We start from the raw sequence: 16938 nt of genomic DNA on the forward strand, positions 1-16938 counted from the left end.
GGGGTATACCTAAGATTAAGTTCATGGTTATCAGCTAAACTGTGCTCATGTGCTAATAATATGCAGTCTGGGCTGTTCAGGAGACTTTACATTGTAGGCACTGTGACACTTATACAGGAATATGTTTCCTATGATTTTTTTAGGTACTATTTTTATTTGTCAATACATTCCTTCCCTACACTCCTAAATATATCTTTTATATGAACTAGAAATTGTGAAGTTTTTAAAAGATTTTTAAAAAGTTTAATTGACAAAGAAAACTAAACAGGACATACAAGGACATATGGCATATATAACTTGCAAATAGCAATGAATGCTAAGTACTTACATTATTCTTACTAATACCTGATATGAATGAATAGTTCAGGTATTAATAAATTCTGTTATTAATGAATTAATATTCATTGACTTGCTTATCATATCCATCTACAGAGAAAGAAAAAAGATCTACCTATCTATCTATCTATCTATCTATCTATCCTCCCTTGGATGTTACTAATTTCTTCCTTGTGTTAATAGGCTGCTGCCATCTAATTTTTCTCCATTTAGTGGGGAAAAAAACAGTAAAAGCCAGGAACAGGCTCTTCAGAATATTTTTCTTATTATAGATACTAATTTATGTAAAAACTTGTGGAACACCTTGCCAAAATCTCTACCCTTCCTTTATCTTCTATGAGAAAGGTTTGGATGTCGTTGTTCAGTTGATTATTTTGAGTGATATGGGATGATAAGGGTAAGCCAACAAAGTCCAAACGATACAAAGAGAAGTAGATCTTATTTTAAAGAGACAGTCATTTAGTTTGGTAAAACTCAGCCTTTTTTGGCCAGGATGAGTAGTTTGCATCAAAACAATCTCCTTGCTGAGAACACTATTAAAGCTGGATAAAAGCAACCAACCAAACAACTGTCTGAAGATATTTGAGAGCAACCAGGGGAATCAGGATTTGAAGTGCCATAATTCAAAAAAGAAAGGAAATAACATTGTTTTGAGTCAGACATTTCCTGTTGCTTTCCTTTGAGGCAACTGCCAATTCGTAATTATCATAGGGATGAATAAACAGAAAACAGTGGATCAGAACTTTCAGGAATCTTAGAATACCAGAGTGATAGAATTTTGAGTTCAGTCTACCTAATCAATCAGGACTTGAGGGGGCAAGATACTGGGAAAAGAAAATCAGAGGAAAGGTAGCTTGATATGCCTTTCTTTTCTTTTAGGAATTTGCTTATTCCCAAGATTTATAGAACAGGAGGCTAAAAATCTGAATGTCAGTACCAGTAGGATAGGTGGATGGATGAATGGATGGATGGATGGATAGATGATGGATGGATGGATACATGATAGATAGATAAGCTAATAAGGAATTGGCTCAGTCAGTTATGGAGACTGGAAGGCCAAAATCTGTCAAATCAATATCTAGTTTGAGTCTGAATGCTGGAAAATGCTGGAAAACTAGGATCACTGATGTCTAGGGAGATCAGATTAAAGGCCTCTGAATGAAGAATTTTCCTAAATTCTCTCTTACTTTGATTATGGATCAGTGTTTTGTTTTATTCAGGCCTTCAGCTGATTGGGTAAAGCCTGCCACAGCATAAAAGGCAATCTGTTTTACTATGTGTACTAATCTAAATGTTCAACTCCTCCTAAAACACCCAGAATAATATTTGACCAATTTATTTGAGTACTGCATAACCCAGCCAAGTTGACATAAAATTCATCATTACAGAACCCAAGTTAAAATATGTAGCTATAAGTCTAACAAGAAGAACTGTCATCAGTCTCATAGCATTTGACAGGGAGAAATTAAGAATTCCGTGTCTAGGGGCATGTGGGTGGTTTAGTCAGTTAAATGTCCAACTCTTGGTTTCAGCTCAGGTCATGATCTCATGGTTTCATGAGTTTAAGCTCCGCATCGGTTTCTGCACTGGCAGCATGGAGACTGCTTGGGGTTCTCTGGCTCCCTCTCCCTCTGCCCCTCCCCACTCACACTGTCTCTTTCTCTCTCAAAATAAATACGTAAAATTAAAAAAAAAGAGAGTTCTGTGTTTATTAAGGATAAGAAGTTCTGATAAACATGTTAGTCCACGAAACCCAGAACTAAATAAATCTAGCCTCGGACACCTCAGTTTCTGATTGGATCATGTTAAAATGCTTCTACACTCACTACCTGTCAGTTGAAAAGTAAAGCATTTCAGAGAAAGATATCATCTACAGCAATAACAGATTTTCATACTCAGTGTTCGGCACTAAATAAAAAGGAAGAAATGACACACAAAAATAGACAAATAGAAAGCAAATATTAAATGGCAAATGTAAACCTAAATATGCCTGTTATTACTCTATATGTAAACAGCCTAAGTATTTTAATTAATGAGTAAAGATTGTCACAGTACATGAAATAACTCCCTATATGCAGACACACCTTATTACAAATATACCAGAAGTTGCAAAGTAAAATAATGGAAAATGATAAACCAGATTACACTAACCCAAAGAAAGCTGATGTTGCTCTTCTAATAGTTAGAAAATAGACTTCATTGCAAGAACATTATTAAAAGTACAGAGAAATATTTCATAATTATTATAAAATAATAGGCACTGAAACATTACTTTAAAACATATAAAGTAAACATTGGTGAGAAAGAAAGAAAGAAAGAAGAAAAAGAAAGAGGGAGGGAGGGGAGAGGAGAGGAGAGGAGAGGGAAAGAAAGAGAGAGAGAAAGAGAGAGAGAGAGAGAAAGAAAGAAAGAAAGAAAGAAAGAAAGAAAGAAAGAAAGAAAGAAAGAAAGAAAGAAAGAAAGAAAGGAAAGAAAGAAAGGCAAATCCACCACTATACTGGGTGATTTTAATAGGACTGTCAGTGCACAGTCCAATGCAGGGCTTGAACCCACAACTGGTTGTGAGATCGTGATCTGAGCTGAAATCAAGATTTGGAAGCTTAACCAACTGAGCTACCAAAGGCACCCCTACAGCTGAATTTTTAGAAGTTAAGGATATTTGGGTAGAATTGTACTGGTCTCAAAGTGGCATCAGATAATGATTATATTCAACCCTCTCCTTTGCTGCTGAAAATCTTCCTATATTAGAGAGAAGGAAATACATTTATTTATCTTCAAGGTTTTAAGATAGTGACATAACATTATTAATATTTTGAGTGTCCTTACGAGACCATTGCATGTTATAGAACAAAACAATAAAGCACATAATAAAGCACATGAATTATACAATAATTCATACATATAGTATGTAAAGGGTATTAGAAATGTAACATTTTCCTAATAATTTTGATAGGGAAAAATCTGTTATAAGACTGCTGACAGAACTGATAGGGAAATACCTGTCCCTGACAGAAGACTCTCCTTCCGAGTTCTTCCCACCCTGCTTGTTCAGCGCCAAATTACTATTAATGAGGAATGTGGGAGTAACAGACTATAACTTATTCCCTCTGCTTATGCTCGGGACTCAGACATCTGGAGAAAGATCTCTCCTGAGCCCACCAGTGTAAAATAAATCTTTGCCTTCTAAGATCTCCAAGTGTCACTTGGTTCTTCTGCTGGGTTATCCAGACCAGATTCTGTAACAGTATTAGGGAGTTTGATGATATTGGTTGATGCATCAAGAAAGAAAGCCTTAAGAATATTATTCAAGGTCATGAGGGACTTCTGCTTCCTTAATGGTTTATTAGGTAATTCAAACTAAGTTTTATCCTAAAATCAGTTTGAAAATCTGGAAAAACATCTACTTGAATTTACTGATTGCCAACAAGATGATGAAGGGAGACTTGGAAGAGAAAGATTAATGGAGTATACCAAAACCTGAGCAGGAATGCAGAATACAAAGAGACATCGAGATTTTGTGTATTACTTCATTTCTAAGACTCACCTCTTCCCTATTCTGGAAAATTTAGTGCCATTTTCATTTACATCGTAAGTGATTCTCCTGGGAATCCTAGTATGCTGGGATAGAATGGTCTCAATCTATCTTCCATATCTCTTAAAATCTTTTTTCAAATTCCTATATTTCCTATATTTCATATGTTTTATTCTGAATGATTTTCCTCATGTTTTATCCATTTCATGAATTTTTCTTCAGTTGTAGTTAATGTGTACAATGAACATTTTAATAACTGTTTTTTTATCTTAAAAAGTTTAATTTTGTTCTTTTACAAAATGCCTTTTTGCTTACACAATGCCATTCTCTGGTTTTACGATCTAATATATGAATTGTAATAGTTTCTTCTATGTTGTTGATTTTTTAAAAGTTCTTTGTTGACTTACCATCGCAGGGTTTTTTTCACTTGTGAGGTTTATTTTTTTACTGTGATTTTGTTATTAGGAGGATTTGCTTCCAATTTGAATTCCTTTTTCCCTCAATTCATACATAAGGTTTTAAATTTCTACTTTCTGGGGCACCTGGGTAGCTCAGTCGGTTCAGCATCCGACTTCAGCTCAGGTCATATCTTACGGTTCTCACAGTTCGTGGGTTCGAGCCCCTTGTCGGGCTCTGTGCTGACAGCTGGCTCAGAGCCTGGAGCCTGCTTCAGGTTCTGTGTTTCCCTCTCTCTCTGGCCCTCCCCTGCTCATGCTGTTTCCCTGTCTCAGAAATAAATAAAAAACATTAAAAAATAAATAAATAAGTTTATACTTTCCTGGATCCTAGCTGTTTTTCTAGCTGTGTATCAGACTTTACAATAATCTTTTACCTTTGGGTTCTGTACAGTTTATAAATGTATACTCTGTACTCACACAATTTATAGACCTAGTCTGTATCCAGTTCCACAGCTAGATTAGTGGGTAAAGTTTTTGTTGCCTCCATTTCACGTATAGGTGATCCTCCAAGTTCCTAGGCTTTATACAAGAAGGCTCAATTCCAGTTCCTCATCTTGAATGGTCTTACGTCTCATCTCCTTTTCCCACATGTATGACAAACCCTGGAATTCAACCCCTTAGGCCTTTATCCTAGTTTGTTATCACTGTGAATCACTTTGGCTTCAGCAGTGACCATTTAAAATCCCTCTTTATTTCTGGACTTTAAAATTCAATCTCAGATATCCATTCAACCAAAAAGATAACTATTCAGCCTTTCTATGGATTTGAAATGCAGGAGCAGACATCCTTGCATATCACCTTAACCTTATAGACCTGATGTTTCCCTTAAGAAGCTTCTCAATTTCATAAATATATATTATCTATGATAGATATATAATATCTATATGTTCTCATTATATCCTAATAATTTACAATAAGTATTCTAGTGTAACATTTGGCACACTAATTACTTATCTTTTACGTAATAAGCTACAACACCCTACACATAGGTATATATATATATGCCAGTGATTTATGTACTGCATAACACTGTGTTCATTTTCATTATTACTACCAATAAATGATGATAGTAAAATAAGTAGCAGACCAATATGTAAGTACTATTTTCTTCACTCTTTCACAAATATTTATTGAATGGCTACCCTGTTTCAGGCATTATTCTATGCACTTCAAATGAATCAGTGGATAAAACAGAAGATCTATTCTTATAAGTTATTTTCTTCATGCTATTGAGAATATGGAAATTTTTTCTTGCTCTGGGAAGGTAACATTGGGCAGAAGTATGACACCCATGCAAGACTGTTTAGATCCCCTTTTTTCATAGACTCGGGGTTTGACCTGCAGTCAATGCTTTTGCAGACTCCTAGACTACTCCTGTCACAATCACTGGTACTTTTGTGTTGATGAATGATAATGAAGTTTAAGTTACCTCCATATTTTTATAGCTTCGACAATGGAGTACTTTTGGAACCCTGGAAGTTACAGCTCAGACTGAATTAGAAACAGAGGAGTATTCAGTGATCACAGAAGAAGATTGTGAAATTCTTAAAATCCCAGCAAAGGATTTTGCAAGGTTAAAATCGGTATGATCATATCTAGTCTTTTATTAACACAGTAGATGTATAAATTCAAGCCAAGTTTTGCCTCTAGACAGAAGATGCCATATTTTTTGTATTTTTTAATATAAGTTTACTTGGAGACAATAAAAATGTAGTTTATTTGATGAACATTACTTAAGCTTCTGAAGATGATGGGTAGTTGAAATAGAAAGAAAAGTCTCTATGAATATATTTTATGTGTATTTTAGTTTCTCATGAATTTCAAATCCATTCATTTATGCATTCATTTATTCATGTATTCATTCAACAAATATGTTTTGGGTGTCAACAGCATGTCATGTGTTAGGGATACCAGACAATCAGAGACAGATCTCTAAATCTGTACAGTCCACCTGAAAAAAAAAAAAAAAACCAGTTGGGAATAATTGGCATGCTATTTCATTGTTTTAATAGACATTAAAAACCCAGAGCTGCATGAATAGGTGATCACAACTTAATTCTGATCCCCTAATTCTGCTACATTAAGATAATTTATTTACTTCAAGTTTACTAACTTATTCTCCTCCAAATACAGAATTTCCCCTTTTTAATTTTTAATTTCTCCTCACCTGATGACAAAGAAAGTTTGTATAAATGGCTGCATCAAAAGGCCCCCATTGTCCTGCTCTGCCAGCTTTTCTTGAAAGAATCTAAATCTGTTGCCAGTGCAACAGGACATGGCATCAGCTACTTTTGGGTGCTCTGGTTGGAGGGAGATGAGGAGTCATACATCTTCTTGATTTAGGTCTCTAAAAATAGTCACTATTTCTTTTGATACAGTAATCTCAGTGTCAGTGGTACAGATGACTATCTCAGAATTCAACTTCCTTCCAAATCCCTGGATTCAGAGTGGCTAACTTCTAACAATATTTTGTATGTTTTATTTTCAAAATATAAGCATCAATTATTTGATATTATCACATACAACATTTGGGTTTAGTCTGGATTGTGACAGGTTTTTTTTTAATACTAAAATACTTATGGAAGTCTAAAAATATTGTGAAAGGTGGGAAAATATAATTTTAGCAGCACACCAGAAGACTAAAATTTCAATATGGTTATGTGGTCATAGAATGATGCTCCTATAAAATATAAATGTATTTTATGCTATACAACCTTTATTTTTCTGTTATGCCATTTATCTCTCTGCTATACATTTCTCCTTTTTAAATGACTTTTTCAGGAAAAAATAAAACTTGAAAATAAAGAAAAGATGAAATTAATTCATAATTGTCCATATTATGAGGAGTGGCCTACTTTATCCATATGTGAGCTAGTTGCACTCATTAAATGGAAAAAATTTCCTCCAGGTCATGGTGAGTTTAATGCAATTTTGAATCATTTTCTTTATATAACATATTATTGGAATTTATAATTTTTTTTAGTTTTAATGTTTGATACAACATTTCTTCATATTATTTTACTTAGTGTACTTAAGCACATTAAGTTACTTAATGTGACCTTTTAATTAGACATTTAGATTACTACCTGATTTTTTATTAAAAAATCATTCTGTATTGGCTTGAAGTTCTCAGGACTGGCCTTATTTCCACACCCCTCTATTTCCTCATGGCCCTACCCTTCTTGTTCCATTTTCCTTACCGTCAATGTAAAGACCAAAGAAGGAGAAATGCAGGAGAAATTATATCCATTTTTCCTGTTCTGATTGAACACCTACTTAAGCATCAAGTTTCCTGATCTGTACCTGTGCTACACATTATCAGTGGACAATACAGAGAGGAGGTGAGGCTGAGATAAGGAGTAGCAGCAGTGAAGCTACCATCATGTCCAATATTCAGCACAACAGGGATGTGTGGATTTCCTGGTTACATGTACAAAAAATGTGTAGGTGGCATTAAGTCATTTTGTACAATTGTTTCTGTCTATGAGAGCTCATTAGTAAGAGATGTCACCTGCTGTGGACTGAATGTTTATGTTTCCCAAAATTAATATTTTGAAGCCCTAATCCCCAATATGATGCTATTTAGAGGTGAGGCCTTTGATAATTGATCAAGTCACCTGAGTGGAGCCCTCATGTATGGTATTAGTGCCTTTATAAGAAGCGACATGAGAGAGATGATCTCTCTCACTTGGCCATAACTCAGCCATATGGGGATAAAAGAAGGCAGCTGTCAGTAAATAAGAAAGAGGGATCTTATCGAACACTGAATCTACTGGTATCTATACCTTGGACTTCACAGTATCCAAAACTGTGAGAAATAAATGTTTATTATTCAAGTCACACAGTCTATAGTATTTTGTTATAGCACCCCAAACTGATTTAAGACACTGATACAAGAGGAACTGTGGTAGATAGGTCAGAGCAGACTTAGATCTCGTCCAGTAAGGAATCCTACTTCCCAATAAGAGATAGAGAGAGAGGTTTGCAGCCTTCCCTGGCTTTTCTCTTAGTCAAACAGTGGAGTATCTAATACCTATGATTATAATGGAAGAGATAGTGTTTGAAAGAAATACTTCCATTTCAAGCTTGCAGCTGTAAGTCTAGTGAAGGATACGACATTAGGAGGAGGAGAATATTTCTGAATTAAACTTAAAATTCTAAAAAGAATGGGTCTGAGTTGCAAATTCCATAATGTGTCTGTTAATGATAAAAACATGGTGAAGTTAAGAAAAAACTGGCTAAGATGTCCTTTGAAGGAGTCAAGATATAATAGAAAAGTAAGTACAGCATAACACCAATAAAGAGGGTTGTTTTATAAGAAAAAAAGTAAATATGACTACCGGCAAGGTTATGCTTCAAAACCTGAGATTCTCTTATAAACTTGGTAAATTTGGTGAGGGGCACCTAGGTGGCTTTGTCAGTTAAGTGTCTGATTCTTGGTTTCAACTCAGGTCATGATCTGACAGTTCATGGGTTCAAGCCCTGTGTCAGGCTCTGGGCTGACACCATGGAGCTGTTTGGGATTCTCTTTCTGTCTTTCTCTCTGCCCCTCTCCTGATCGTGTGCTCTCTCTCTTTCTCTCTCTTTCAAAAACAAACATTAAAAGAATAATTTGGTGAGATTTTAACCCTTTACTATATTTGCTCCAAATTTCTTTCCAGTGTTTATTTTTATATTTTATTTATACATTTTTGAAATACAGTGTTTAACCCATATTTAGCCAAATACATATTTTTTCATGCTTATAAAAATTGAATTTTAGAGGTATCATGACACATTTTTTTTTCTAATGCGTTATTAATGCCATTTTTGACCAACAGTATATATAAGAAAGCAAGTAGTAAACTGACTTGGGAAAAATTAGGAATTGAACATTTCTAAATTCAGCATATTTTATTGAATAGAAATATATATTTTTTAATATGTATGTTTTGATTTATCATGAGTTCCTCTTTTTGTATTAGAAATACCACATTTTAGTCCATGCCTCAATTCTAAGACTATTTTGTGTAAAAAATAATACTTCAGTCTTGCCCAAATGTCAGAACATTAATATTGTTAGGTGTATATGAGGGGAATAATTATGAGCTTTTAATGTATTTGGTTACTAATAATGACTAATATGTATCCCGGTCTAAAATATCAACCTAAGATATTTATATTAAGCATCAGAATGTTAAGAAAGTACTGACTTGATGCAATTTTTTAGACTAATGCTGGTTTCGAGTTCCTTTTAGTAAAAGTCTTTAAAAATAATGGTGGAGGGGCATGTGGGTGTCTCAGTTGGTTAAGCATCCAACTTCAGCTCAGGTCATGATCTCACGGCTCACGATTTTGAGCCCCGCATTGGGCTCAGTGGTGACAGCTCAGAGCCTGGAGCCTGCTTTGGATTCTGTGTCTCCCTCTCTCTCTGCCCCTTCCCCACTCATGCTCTGTCTCTCTGTCTCTCTCAAAAATCAATATTTAAAAAAAATTTTTTAAATAAGAGAAACAAATAAGAATAATGGTGGAATTATTGCATTGGACAGTCTGTGATTATATTGAATAAGTCAAAAGTAGCATTATTTTGCCACTGATTTCCAAATATAAATATGTTGTGCTTACATTTATACAGTCTTAAAAATCATTTGTTCTCCTTAGAGAAGAATGACAATTACAATAAATGATCTTCAAAGTCCCTTTCAGCCATAAAATACTGTGGTTCTCTTAAATAAACATACCTAGGTGAAGAATAAGTTCTGTCAACCTAATCAAATTTTCTTTTATGGTAGTGACAAACTTGATATATCAAAAAGAAGCATTAAATGTAATACTTCTCAACTTTACTCAAAATTTATTTTGAGTTTTTATCAGAATATGTAGAGACTCTTGCTCAAATTATACTTTTATTATCTAGGTTTAACATTAACACCAGTATGATTTCCAAAGCATAATTATGTGTGTTTTGGTCTTTTAAGAATGTATATTGGATGAAATTTCAGAGGGATTTAGTTAATTATTCAAAAGCTTGATAGAATTTAGGATTAATCTTTGGCAATCTATGAAATAAGTACAGCTTATTTCTGGCTCTACTTCCTTTGTTAATTTCCTGAGTCTTCTTATTTAAGCTTCACATGCCTACGGATCCTGACTGTAATAGATGTGTACAATGTTGCTTATAATTTGGTCATATCTGGTTCTTATCACAGCAATTAAAGTTTTCACAGGTATGAAATATGACTTCAAAATATGACTGGCTGGAAAATTACAACCAGCTTATTTCACTAATCATCCAGTTTCTGAGGTTATTGTGTATAAGGAAAAAAATAATAAATTAAGTTGGCATCAATGAACTATTTATGTATACTTTATTGTTATCCAACCTATATCAGCATGCTCTGTCTTTTCTTGGTAAAATTTGATATAGCAAACAATAACTAGAGATACTTTTTAAAAAAGTGGTAATCAACTTAGTTCGGAAAGATAAAATATGCCATTATACTAATAGTAAAAAAGATATTCTTTGCAAGCCAAAAGTGGAGAGTTTCAGACACAGGATATGTACTTGAAAATTCTACCTAATAGAAGTGTGAAGTTCTGGGCTCTGAGTTCCAGTAAGTTTTTGGCTTCTGTCTTTTACAGATCAGATAATTCTGTAAGGTTTCAAATTCTTAGCCCCAGTGCACACTTTTAAGCATCCCAGAAACAAGTTGATGCTCAGAAGTGCTATTGATCCTGATTTTTTTCTTCTTCTATTTCTTTTTTATGGGTATTTTTTGCATTAAGTAGATATTTTCTAGTGTAATATATTAATTCATTTAATAATTTATTAATAGACTTCACACAGCAAAAGTGAGCCAAAAGTACAGATATTTCACATATACCTCCTATCCCCAGTCTACATAGCATTACCCACTTTTTTTTCATTATTTTTTAAATATAACTTATTGTCAAGTTAGCTAGCATACAGTGTATACAGTGTGCTCTTGGCTTAAGGAGTAGATTCCCATGTTTCATTGCTTTCATATAATACCCACTGCTTATCCCAACAAGTGCCCTCCTTAATGCCCATCACCCATTTCCCCCTCTTCTCCACCACCCTCATCAACCCTCAGTTTGTTCTCTGTATTTAAAAGTATCTTATGGTTTGCCTCCCTCTCTGCTTGAAACTGATTTTTCCCCTTCCTTTCGCCCATGGTCTTCTGTTAAGTTTCTCAAGATCACATATGAGTGAAAACATATGTAACTGTCTTTCTCGGACTGACTTATTTCACTTAGCATAATACCGTCCAGTTCCATCCATATTATTGTAAATGGAAAGATTTCATTCTTTCCCATTGCTAAATTGTATTCCATTGTATATATAAGCCCCATCTTCTTTATCCATTCATTAATTGATGGACATTTGGGCTCTTTCCATAATTTGGCTATTATTGATAGTGCTGCTATAAACATTGAGTCCATGTGCCCCTATGAATCAGCACTCCCCATTGAGGATGATATTAGCTGTGGGCTTTTCTTATATGGCTTTTATGATGTTAAGGTATGTTCCTTCTATCCTGAATTTCTTGAGAGTTTTTATTAAGAAATGATGCTATATTTTGTCAAATGCTTTTTCTGCATATTGATTGGATCATGTGCTTCTCATCCTTTCTTCTATTAATGTGATGTATCACATTGATTAAAACACTCCAGCTCTTAGATTCGTTGATGTGTTCTACTGTTTTTTGTTTGGTTTCTTTTCTGTTCTGCTTCTAGTTCCTTAAGTGTGTGGTTAGGTTTTGCATTTGGGATTTTTCTTGTTTCTTGAGTTAGCCCTGAATTGCAATGTATTTTCCTCTTACGACTGCCTTTGTTGCATCCCAAAGGGTTTGGGCTGTTGTGTTTTCATTTTCATTTGCTTCCATATATTTTTAACTAATTTTTAATTGCCTGGTTGACCCATTCATTCTTTAGTAGTATGTTCTTTAACCTCCAAGAATTTGGAGGCTTTCCAAATTTTTCTTGTAGTTGATTTCAAGTTTCATAGCGTCGTGGTCTGAAAATATGCATGGTATGACCTCAATTATTTTATATTTATGAGGGCTGTTTTGTGACACAGTATGTGATCTATCATGGAGACTGTCCCATGTACACTGGAGAAGAATGTGTATTCTGCTGCTTTTGGATGAAAAGTTCTGAATATATCTGTCAAGTCCTTCTGGTACAGTGTATCATTTAAGGCCATTGTTCCTTTATTGATTTTCTGCCTAGATAATCTGTCCATTGTTATAAGGGAGTATTAAAGTCTCCTGCAATTACTGTATTCTTATCAATAAGATTGGTTATGTTTTTGATTAATTGATTTATACATTTGGATATTCATGTTGGGGGCATAAACATTTATAATTGTTAGCTCTTCTTGATGGATAGACCCCATAATTATGATGTAATGCCCTTCTTCATCTCTTGTTACAGCCTTTAGTTTGAAATCTAGTTTGTCTAATACAAGTATGACTGCTCCAGCTTTATTTTGACTTCCAATAGCATGATATGATGGTTCTCCATCCCCTCACTTTCAATCTGAAGGTATCCTCACATCTAAACTGAGTTTCTTATAGACAGCATATAGATGAATCTTATTTTTTTAAATCCATTCTGAGACCCTATGCGTTTTGATTGGGGCATTTAGTCCATTTTCACTCAGAGTTATTATTGAAAGAGGTGGATTTAGTGTCATTGTGTTATCTGTAGGTTTCATGCTTGTGATGATGTCTGGTCTTTTGTAGTCTTTGAAACATTCCAGAGTCCCCCTTAGGATCTTTTGCATAGCTGGTTTAATGATCATGAACTACTTTAGCTTTTGTTTGTCTGAGAAATCCTTTATTTCTCCTTCTATTCTGAACGACAGCCTTGCTGGATAATGGATTCTTGCCTGCATATTTTTCCTATTCAGCACATTGAATATTTCCTGCACTCCCTTCTGGCCTGCCGACTTTCAGTGGACAGGTCCGCTACTACTTTTATGTGCCTACCCTTGTAGGTTAATGCCTGTTTGTTCCTAGCTGCTTTCTGACTTCTTTCTCTATCTTTATATTTTGCTAGTTTTCTTGTGATATGCCTTGGAGAAGACCTATTCTCGTTAAATATGAAGGGAGTTCTCTGTGTCATGGATTTGGATGTCTGCCTCCTTCCCAACATTAGAGAAGTTCTCAGCTATAACGTGTTCAAGTAAACTTTCTGCCCCTTTCTCTCACTTTTCTTCTTCTAGAACTCCTTTGATATGGATATTATTATCTTTCATTGAATCACTTAGTTCTCTAATTCCCCCCCATGATCTAATATTTTCTTGTATCTTTTTCTCAGCTTCAACATTTTCCTTCTATTTTATTTTATCTTCTATTTCACTTACTCTCCTCTCTGCTTCCTCTTCTTTATATTACTACAACTAGTTTATTTTGCACCTCATTTACAGCATTTCTTAATTTGTAATGACTATTTCTTAAGTCCTTGATCTCTGCAGCAATAGATTCCCTCTGTCTTCTATGCTATTTTCAAGCCAAGCTATTAATCTTATGACTCATATTCTAAATTCTTGATCAGATATATTGTTTATATCTGTTTTGAACAATTCTCTAGCTGTCATTTCTTCATTTCTTTTGAGAATTTTTCCATTTCATCATTTTGGCTAGTTCTCTGTCCTTTACATGTTTTAATAGCTTGTCATGTGTCCTGCACCTGTGAGCACTACTATATTAAAAGAGGTCACTGTCTACGGCCTAGACTTTCAGGAAGTGTTTTTGGAGTATGTTGCATGGTCTCTGTTGTTGTGACTCTGGTTGCTTTATATCCCTACTCGTAGTGGAGGTTTGGGCCTTCCATCAAGTGTGCTTTGATTTGTTTGTTGAGGTAATTGTGGAAAAAAATTAAAATGGGGGGATTGTGGAAAAAGCCTTATCCCATACAAAGAAAGAAATGACAGGGGTTGGGAAAAATAAAAGAAAAACAATTGAACTGGCAAAGAATCAGAGAAACCATACGGCTTAAACCAGAGTGAGAGAGAGGAAAATAAAGAAGAAGGAGATAAAGCAGAGGTGTAAAAAGAATAGATTAAAAAATGTCTGCTTAAACAAATCAAAAGCCAGAATAGAGAAGGAAAGAAATAATAAGAAGAAATGGAAGAAAAACAAATATATACTTGCCCAAGAATCAAATCAGAAAATACAAAACCACAGGACTGCTATCTGATGGTGCCATGGAACTGGTTGCTGCACTTGTCTGGAGGAGGGGCTGTCTAGTCTGGTCAGTGTCAATCTTGTTCCTGTATATCCACAGTTACCCGGCATAGAGGGGTGTGCTTGGGTGTAGGCGGGTCCTGCCTCCACTATGGGCCCACTGTCTGTTCCCTGAAGCTCCATCTTGTTGGTGATGGGGAGAATAATGGTGACACCCTGTCTCTCCTCCCCAGACCAGGTGTCCCAGACCACTCTGTTCAGGTTGTGCTCACAGTGCCACAAGGGCATGAGCAGCTGGTTTTTCCTTCTCCATAGTCTCTTGCACGTCTCTAGTGCTGGACTGTCTTAAAGGATCCTGCTCTGTGCACCCTGATTCCGGGGTAGTACCACTCCACCCAGCCAGCCACCAAAGGGCATCTGGCTGGCAGGAGCCTGCAGGGTATTTTTTGTTTGGAGCAGATATATACCTTCTTCCCACTGCACTCAAGGGATGGGACCACTCTCTCTGACTGCACCTCTGAACTTGCTACCGAGCCCAGGACAGGCTTCCCTTCCCCCCAGGTGCCAGTCTGGAGAAAACCCTGCAACCCTGGATCAAGTTAGAAATTGGTTCTTTCTCTATTTTTTCCCCCTTTCCTTGTCCATGGTTTTTCTCTCATCCAAATACAATCGTATACTTCCACAGCCTCTCTTTCTGTTCCTTTTGTCTCTCCACAGAAGGAGAACCCCCACCTCTGTGCCTATGTCACCCATTTTATCTCTCCCGATTCACAATCATACACCTATGGCCCATCAAGTCATCCCAGTTTCTGTCACTCTGTAGCCTAGATTCCTGGAATCCCAAGCTTCCTGGCCTCAACGCTGCAGTGTTTGAAGGACGAGGGCATTTTGGGTCCCCCACTTCCCCACCATGTTTACTCCTCCTCCAGCATTCCCCAGTCTTAGCATGCATCATGAAGCTGTTAACTTTGTTACAATTAATGAACCTATAGTAAACCATCATTATCATTGAAACATCATCAACCAAAGCCCATAGTTTACTTTGGGTCTCACTCCTGGTGTTGGACATTCACTGGGTTGGATGAATGTGAAAAGACATTTGTCGACCAACATAGTATCATACAAGTAGTTTCCTTACCCCCAAAATTACCTGCACTCCACACATCCATTCTTCCATGCTCCCTAACCACTGGCGACTACATTTTTTGCCTGTGTTTTTTTTTTAATCGTTTTGCCATTTCCAATGCCTCTGAAAATTGGAATCGTATAGTATGTAGCCTTTTTAGATGGCCTCCTTCACTCAATAATATATATTTAATGTTTCTACATATTTTTTCATGATTTGATAGATCATTTCTTTTTAATACTCAATAATATTCTATTGCCTGGATATACCACAATGTATTTACCCATCCACCTACTGAAAGACATCTTTCTTGCTTCCAAGTTTTGGCATTTAAATGAAGGTATTATAAACATTGGTATGCAGGTTTTTGTATGGATATAAATTTTCAACTCCTTTGGATAAATGTCAAGGAGTACAATTTCTGGATAGTGTATTAAGAAGAATATGTTTAGTTTTGTAAGAAATTGCCAAACTATCTTCTAAAGTGGCTGCAGTCTTGTGAATTTCCATCAGCAATGAGAGTTTCAGTTATTCCACATCCACATAAGCATTTGATATTGTCAGTGTTTAGATTTTGGCCATTCAATTAAATTCGTAGTGGTATTTCATTGTTGTTTTCATGTGAATTTCCTAGATAATATATGAGTGAAGCATATCTTCATGTGCTTATTTCTAATCTAGACATCATCTTTTATGAGATATCTGTGAATGTCTTTGCCGTTTTTTTACCAGATTTTTTTTGTTATTGTTCAGAGTTCTTTGTATATTTTGGATAACAGTGCATTTCCATAAATGTCTTTTGCAAATATTTTCTCCCAATCTGTGGCTTGTCTTCTCATTCTCTTGACATGTTTCTTGATAACTAGGCATGATGTCCTTGGTAAATAGAACTGCTATAAATAGGTTTTAGTAAATGCTTTCCATATTTGTCATTGTATACACTGTTTTTATAAATATTGCTATAAGAAACGTTTTCTTAGTATAATAAGTACTGCATATTATATTGATTAGTGCCACTTTCAAGCACTTTTAACCTGCCTATCTCTACTGGAAAGTCAGAAAAGCTAAAGACTACATCTCCTAGAATCTTTTAAAAAATATTTAATTTTGACTGTGGCCTGAATTATGTCTAACAAATACAGTTGTATAATAACTGGAAGAAGTCAGAAGCAGGTCTTTTTATATGCATGGTGAAGAGGGTAGTGGTTTTGATCTTGCCTCTAGCATTCCAAGTGATGCATGGGACAGAGGTTTCCTTTAGAAGAGCTATGTATTGTGGGTGGACTTTTGGAT

At 35.4% G+C, this 16938-nt stretch overlaps 1 protein-coding gene across 10 annotated transcripts in view; it reads left to right on the plus strand.

Moving 5' to 3' along the window:
* Positions 1-16938, plus strand: part of CNBD1 (cyclic nucleotide binding domain containing 1) — a 446985-nt gene that overhangs the window by 300088 nt on the left and 129959 nt on the right. For all 10 annotated transcript variants that reach the window (XR_013336910.1, XM_077771341.1, XM_077771342.1 and 7 more), the window contains 2 exons: positions 5772-5909; positions 7108-7240. Coding sequence is in view for 9 of the 10 variants with exons in the window: in XM_077771341.1 (XP_077627467.1) it covers positions 5772-5909; positions 7108-7240 (271 nt within the window). In the remaining variant the exon portion in view is untranslated. The remainder of the gene's footprint in view (positions 1-5771; positions 5910-7107; positions 7241-16938) is intronic.

Source organism: Crocuta crocuta, unplaced genomic scaffold (assembly GCF_008692635.1).
Source record: "Crocuta crocuta isolate KB4526 unplaced genomic scaffold, BGI_CrCroc_1.0 scaffold235, whole genome shotgun sequence".
Lineage (NCBI taxonomy): Eukaryota > Metazoa > Chordata > Mammalia > Carnivora > Hyaenidae > Crocuta > Crocuta crocuta.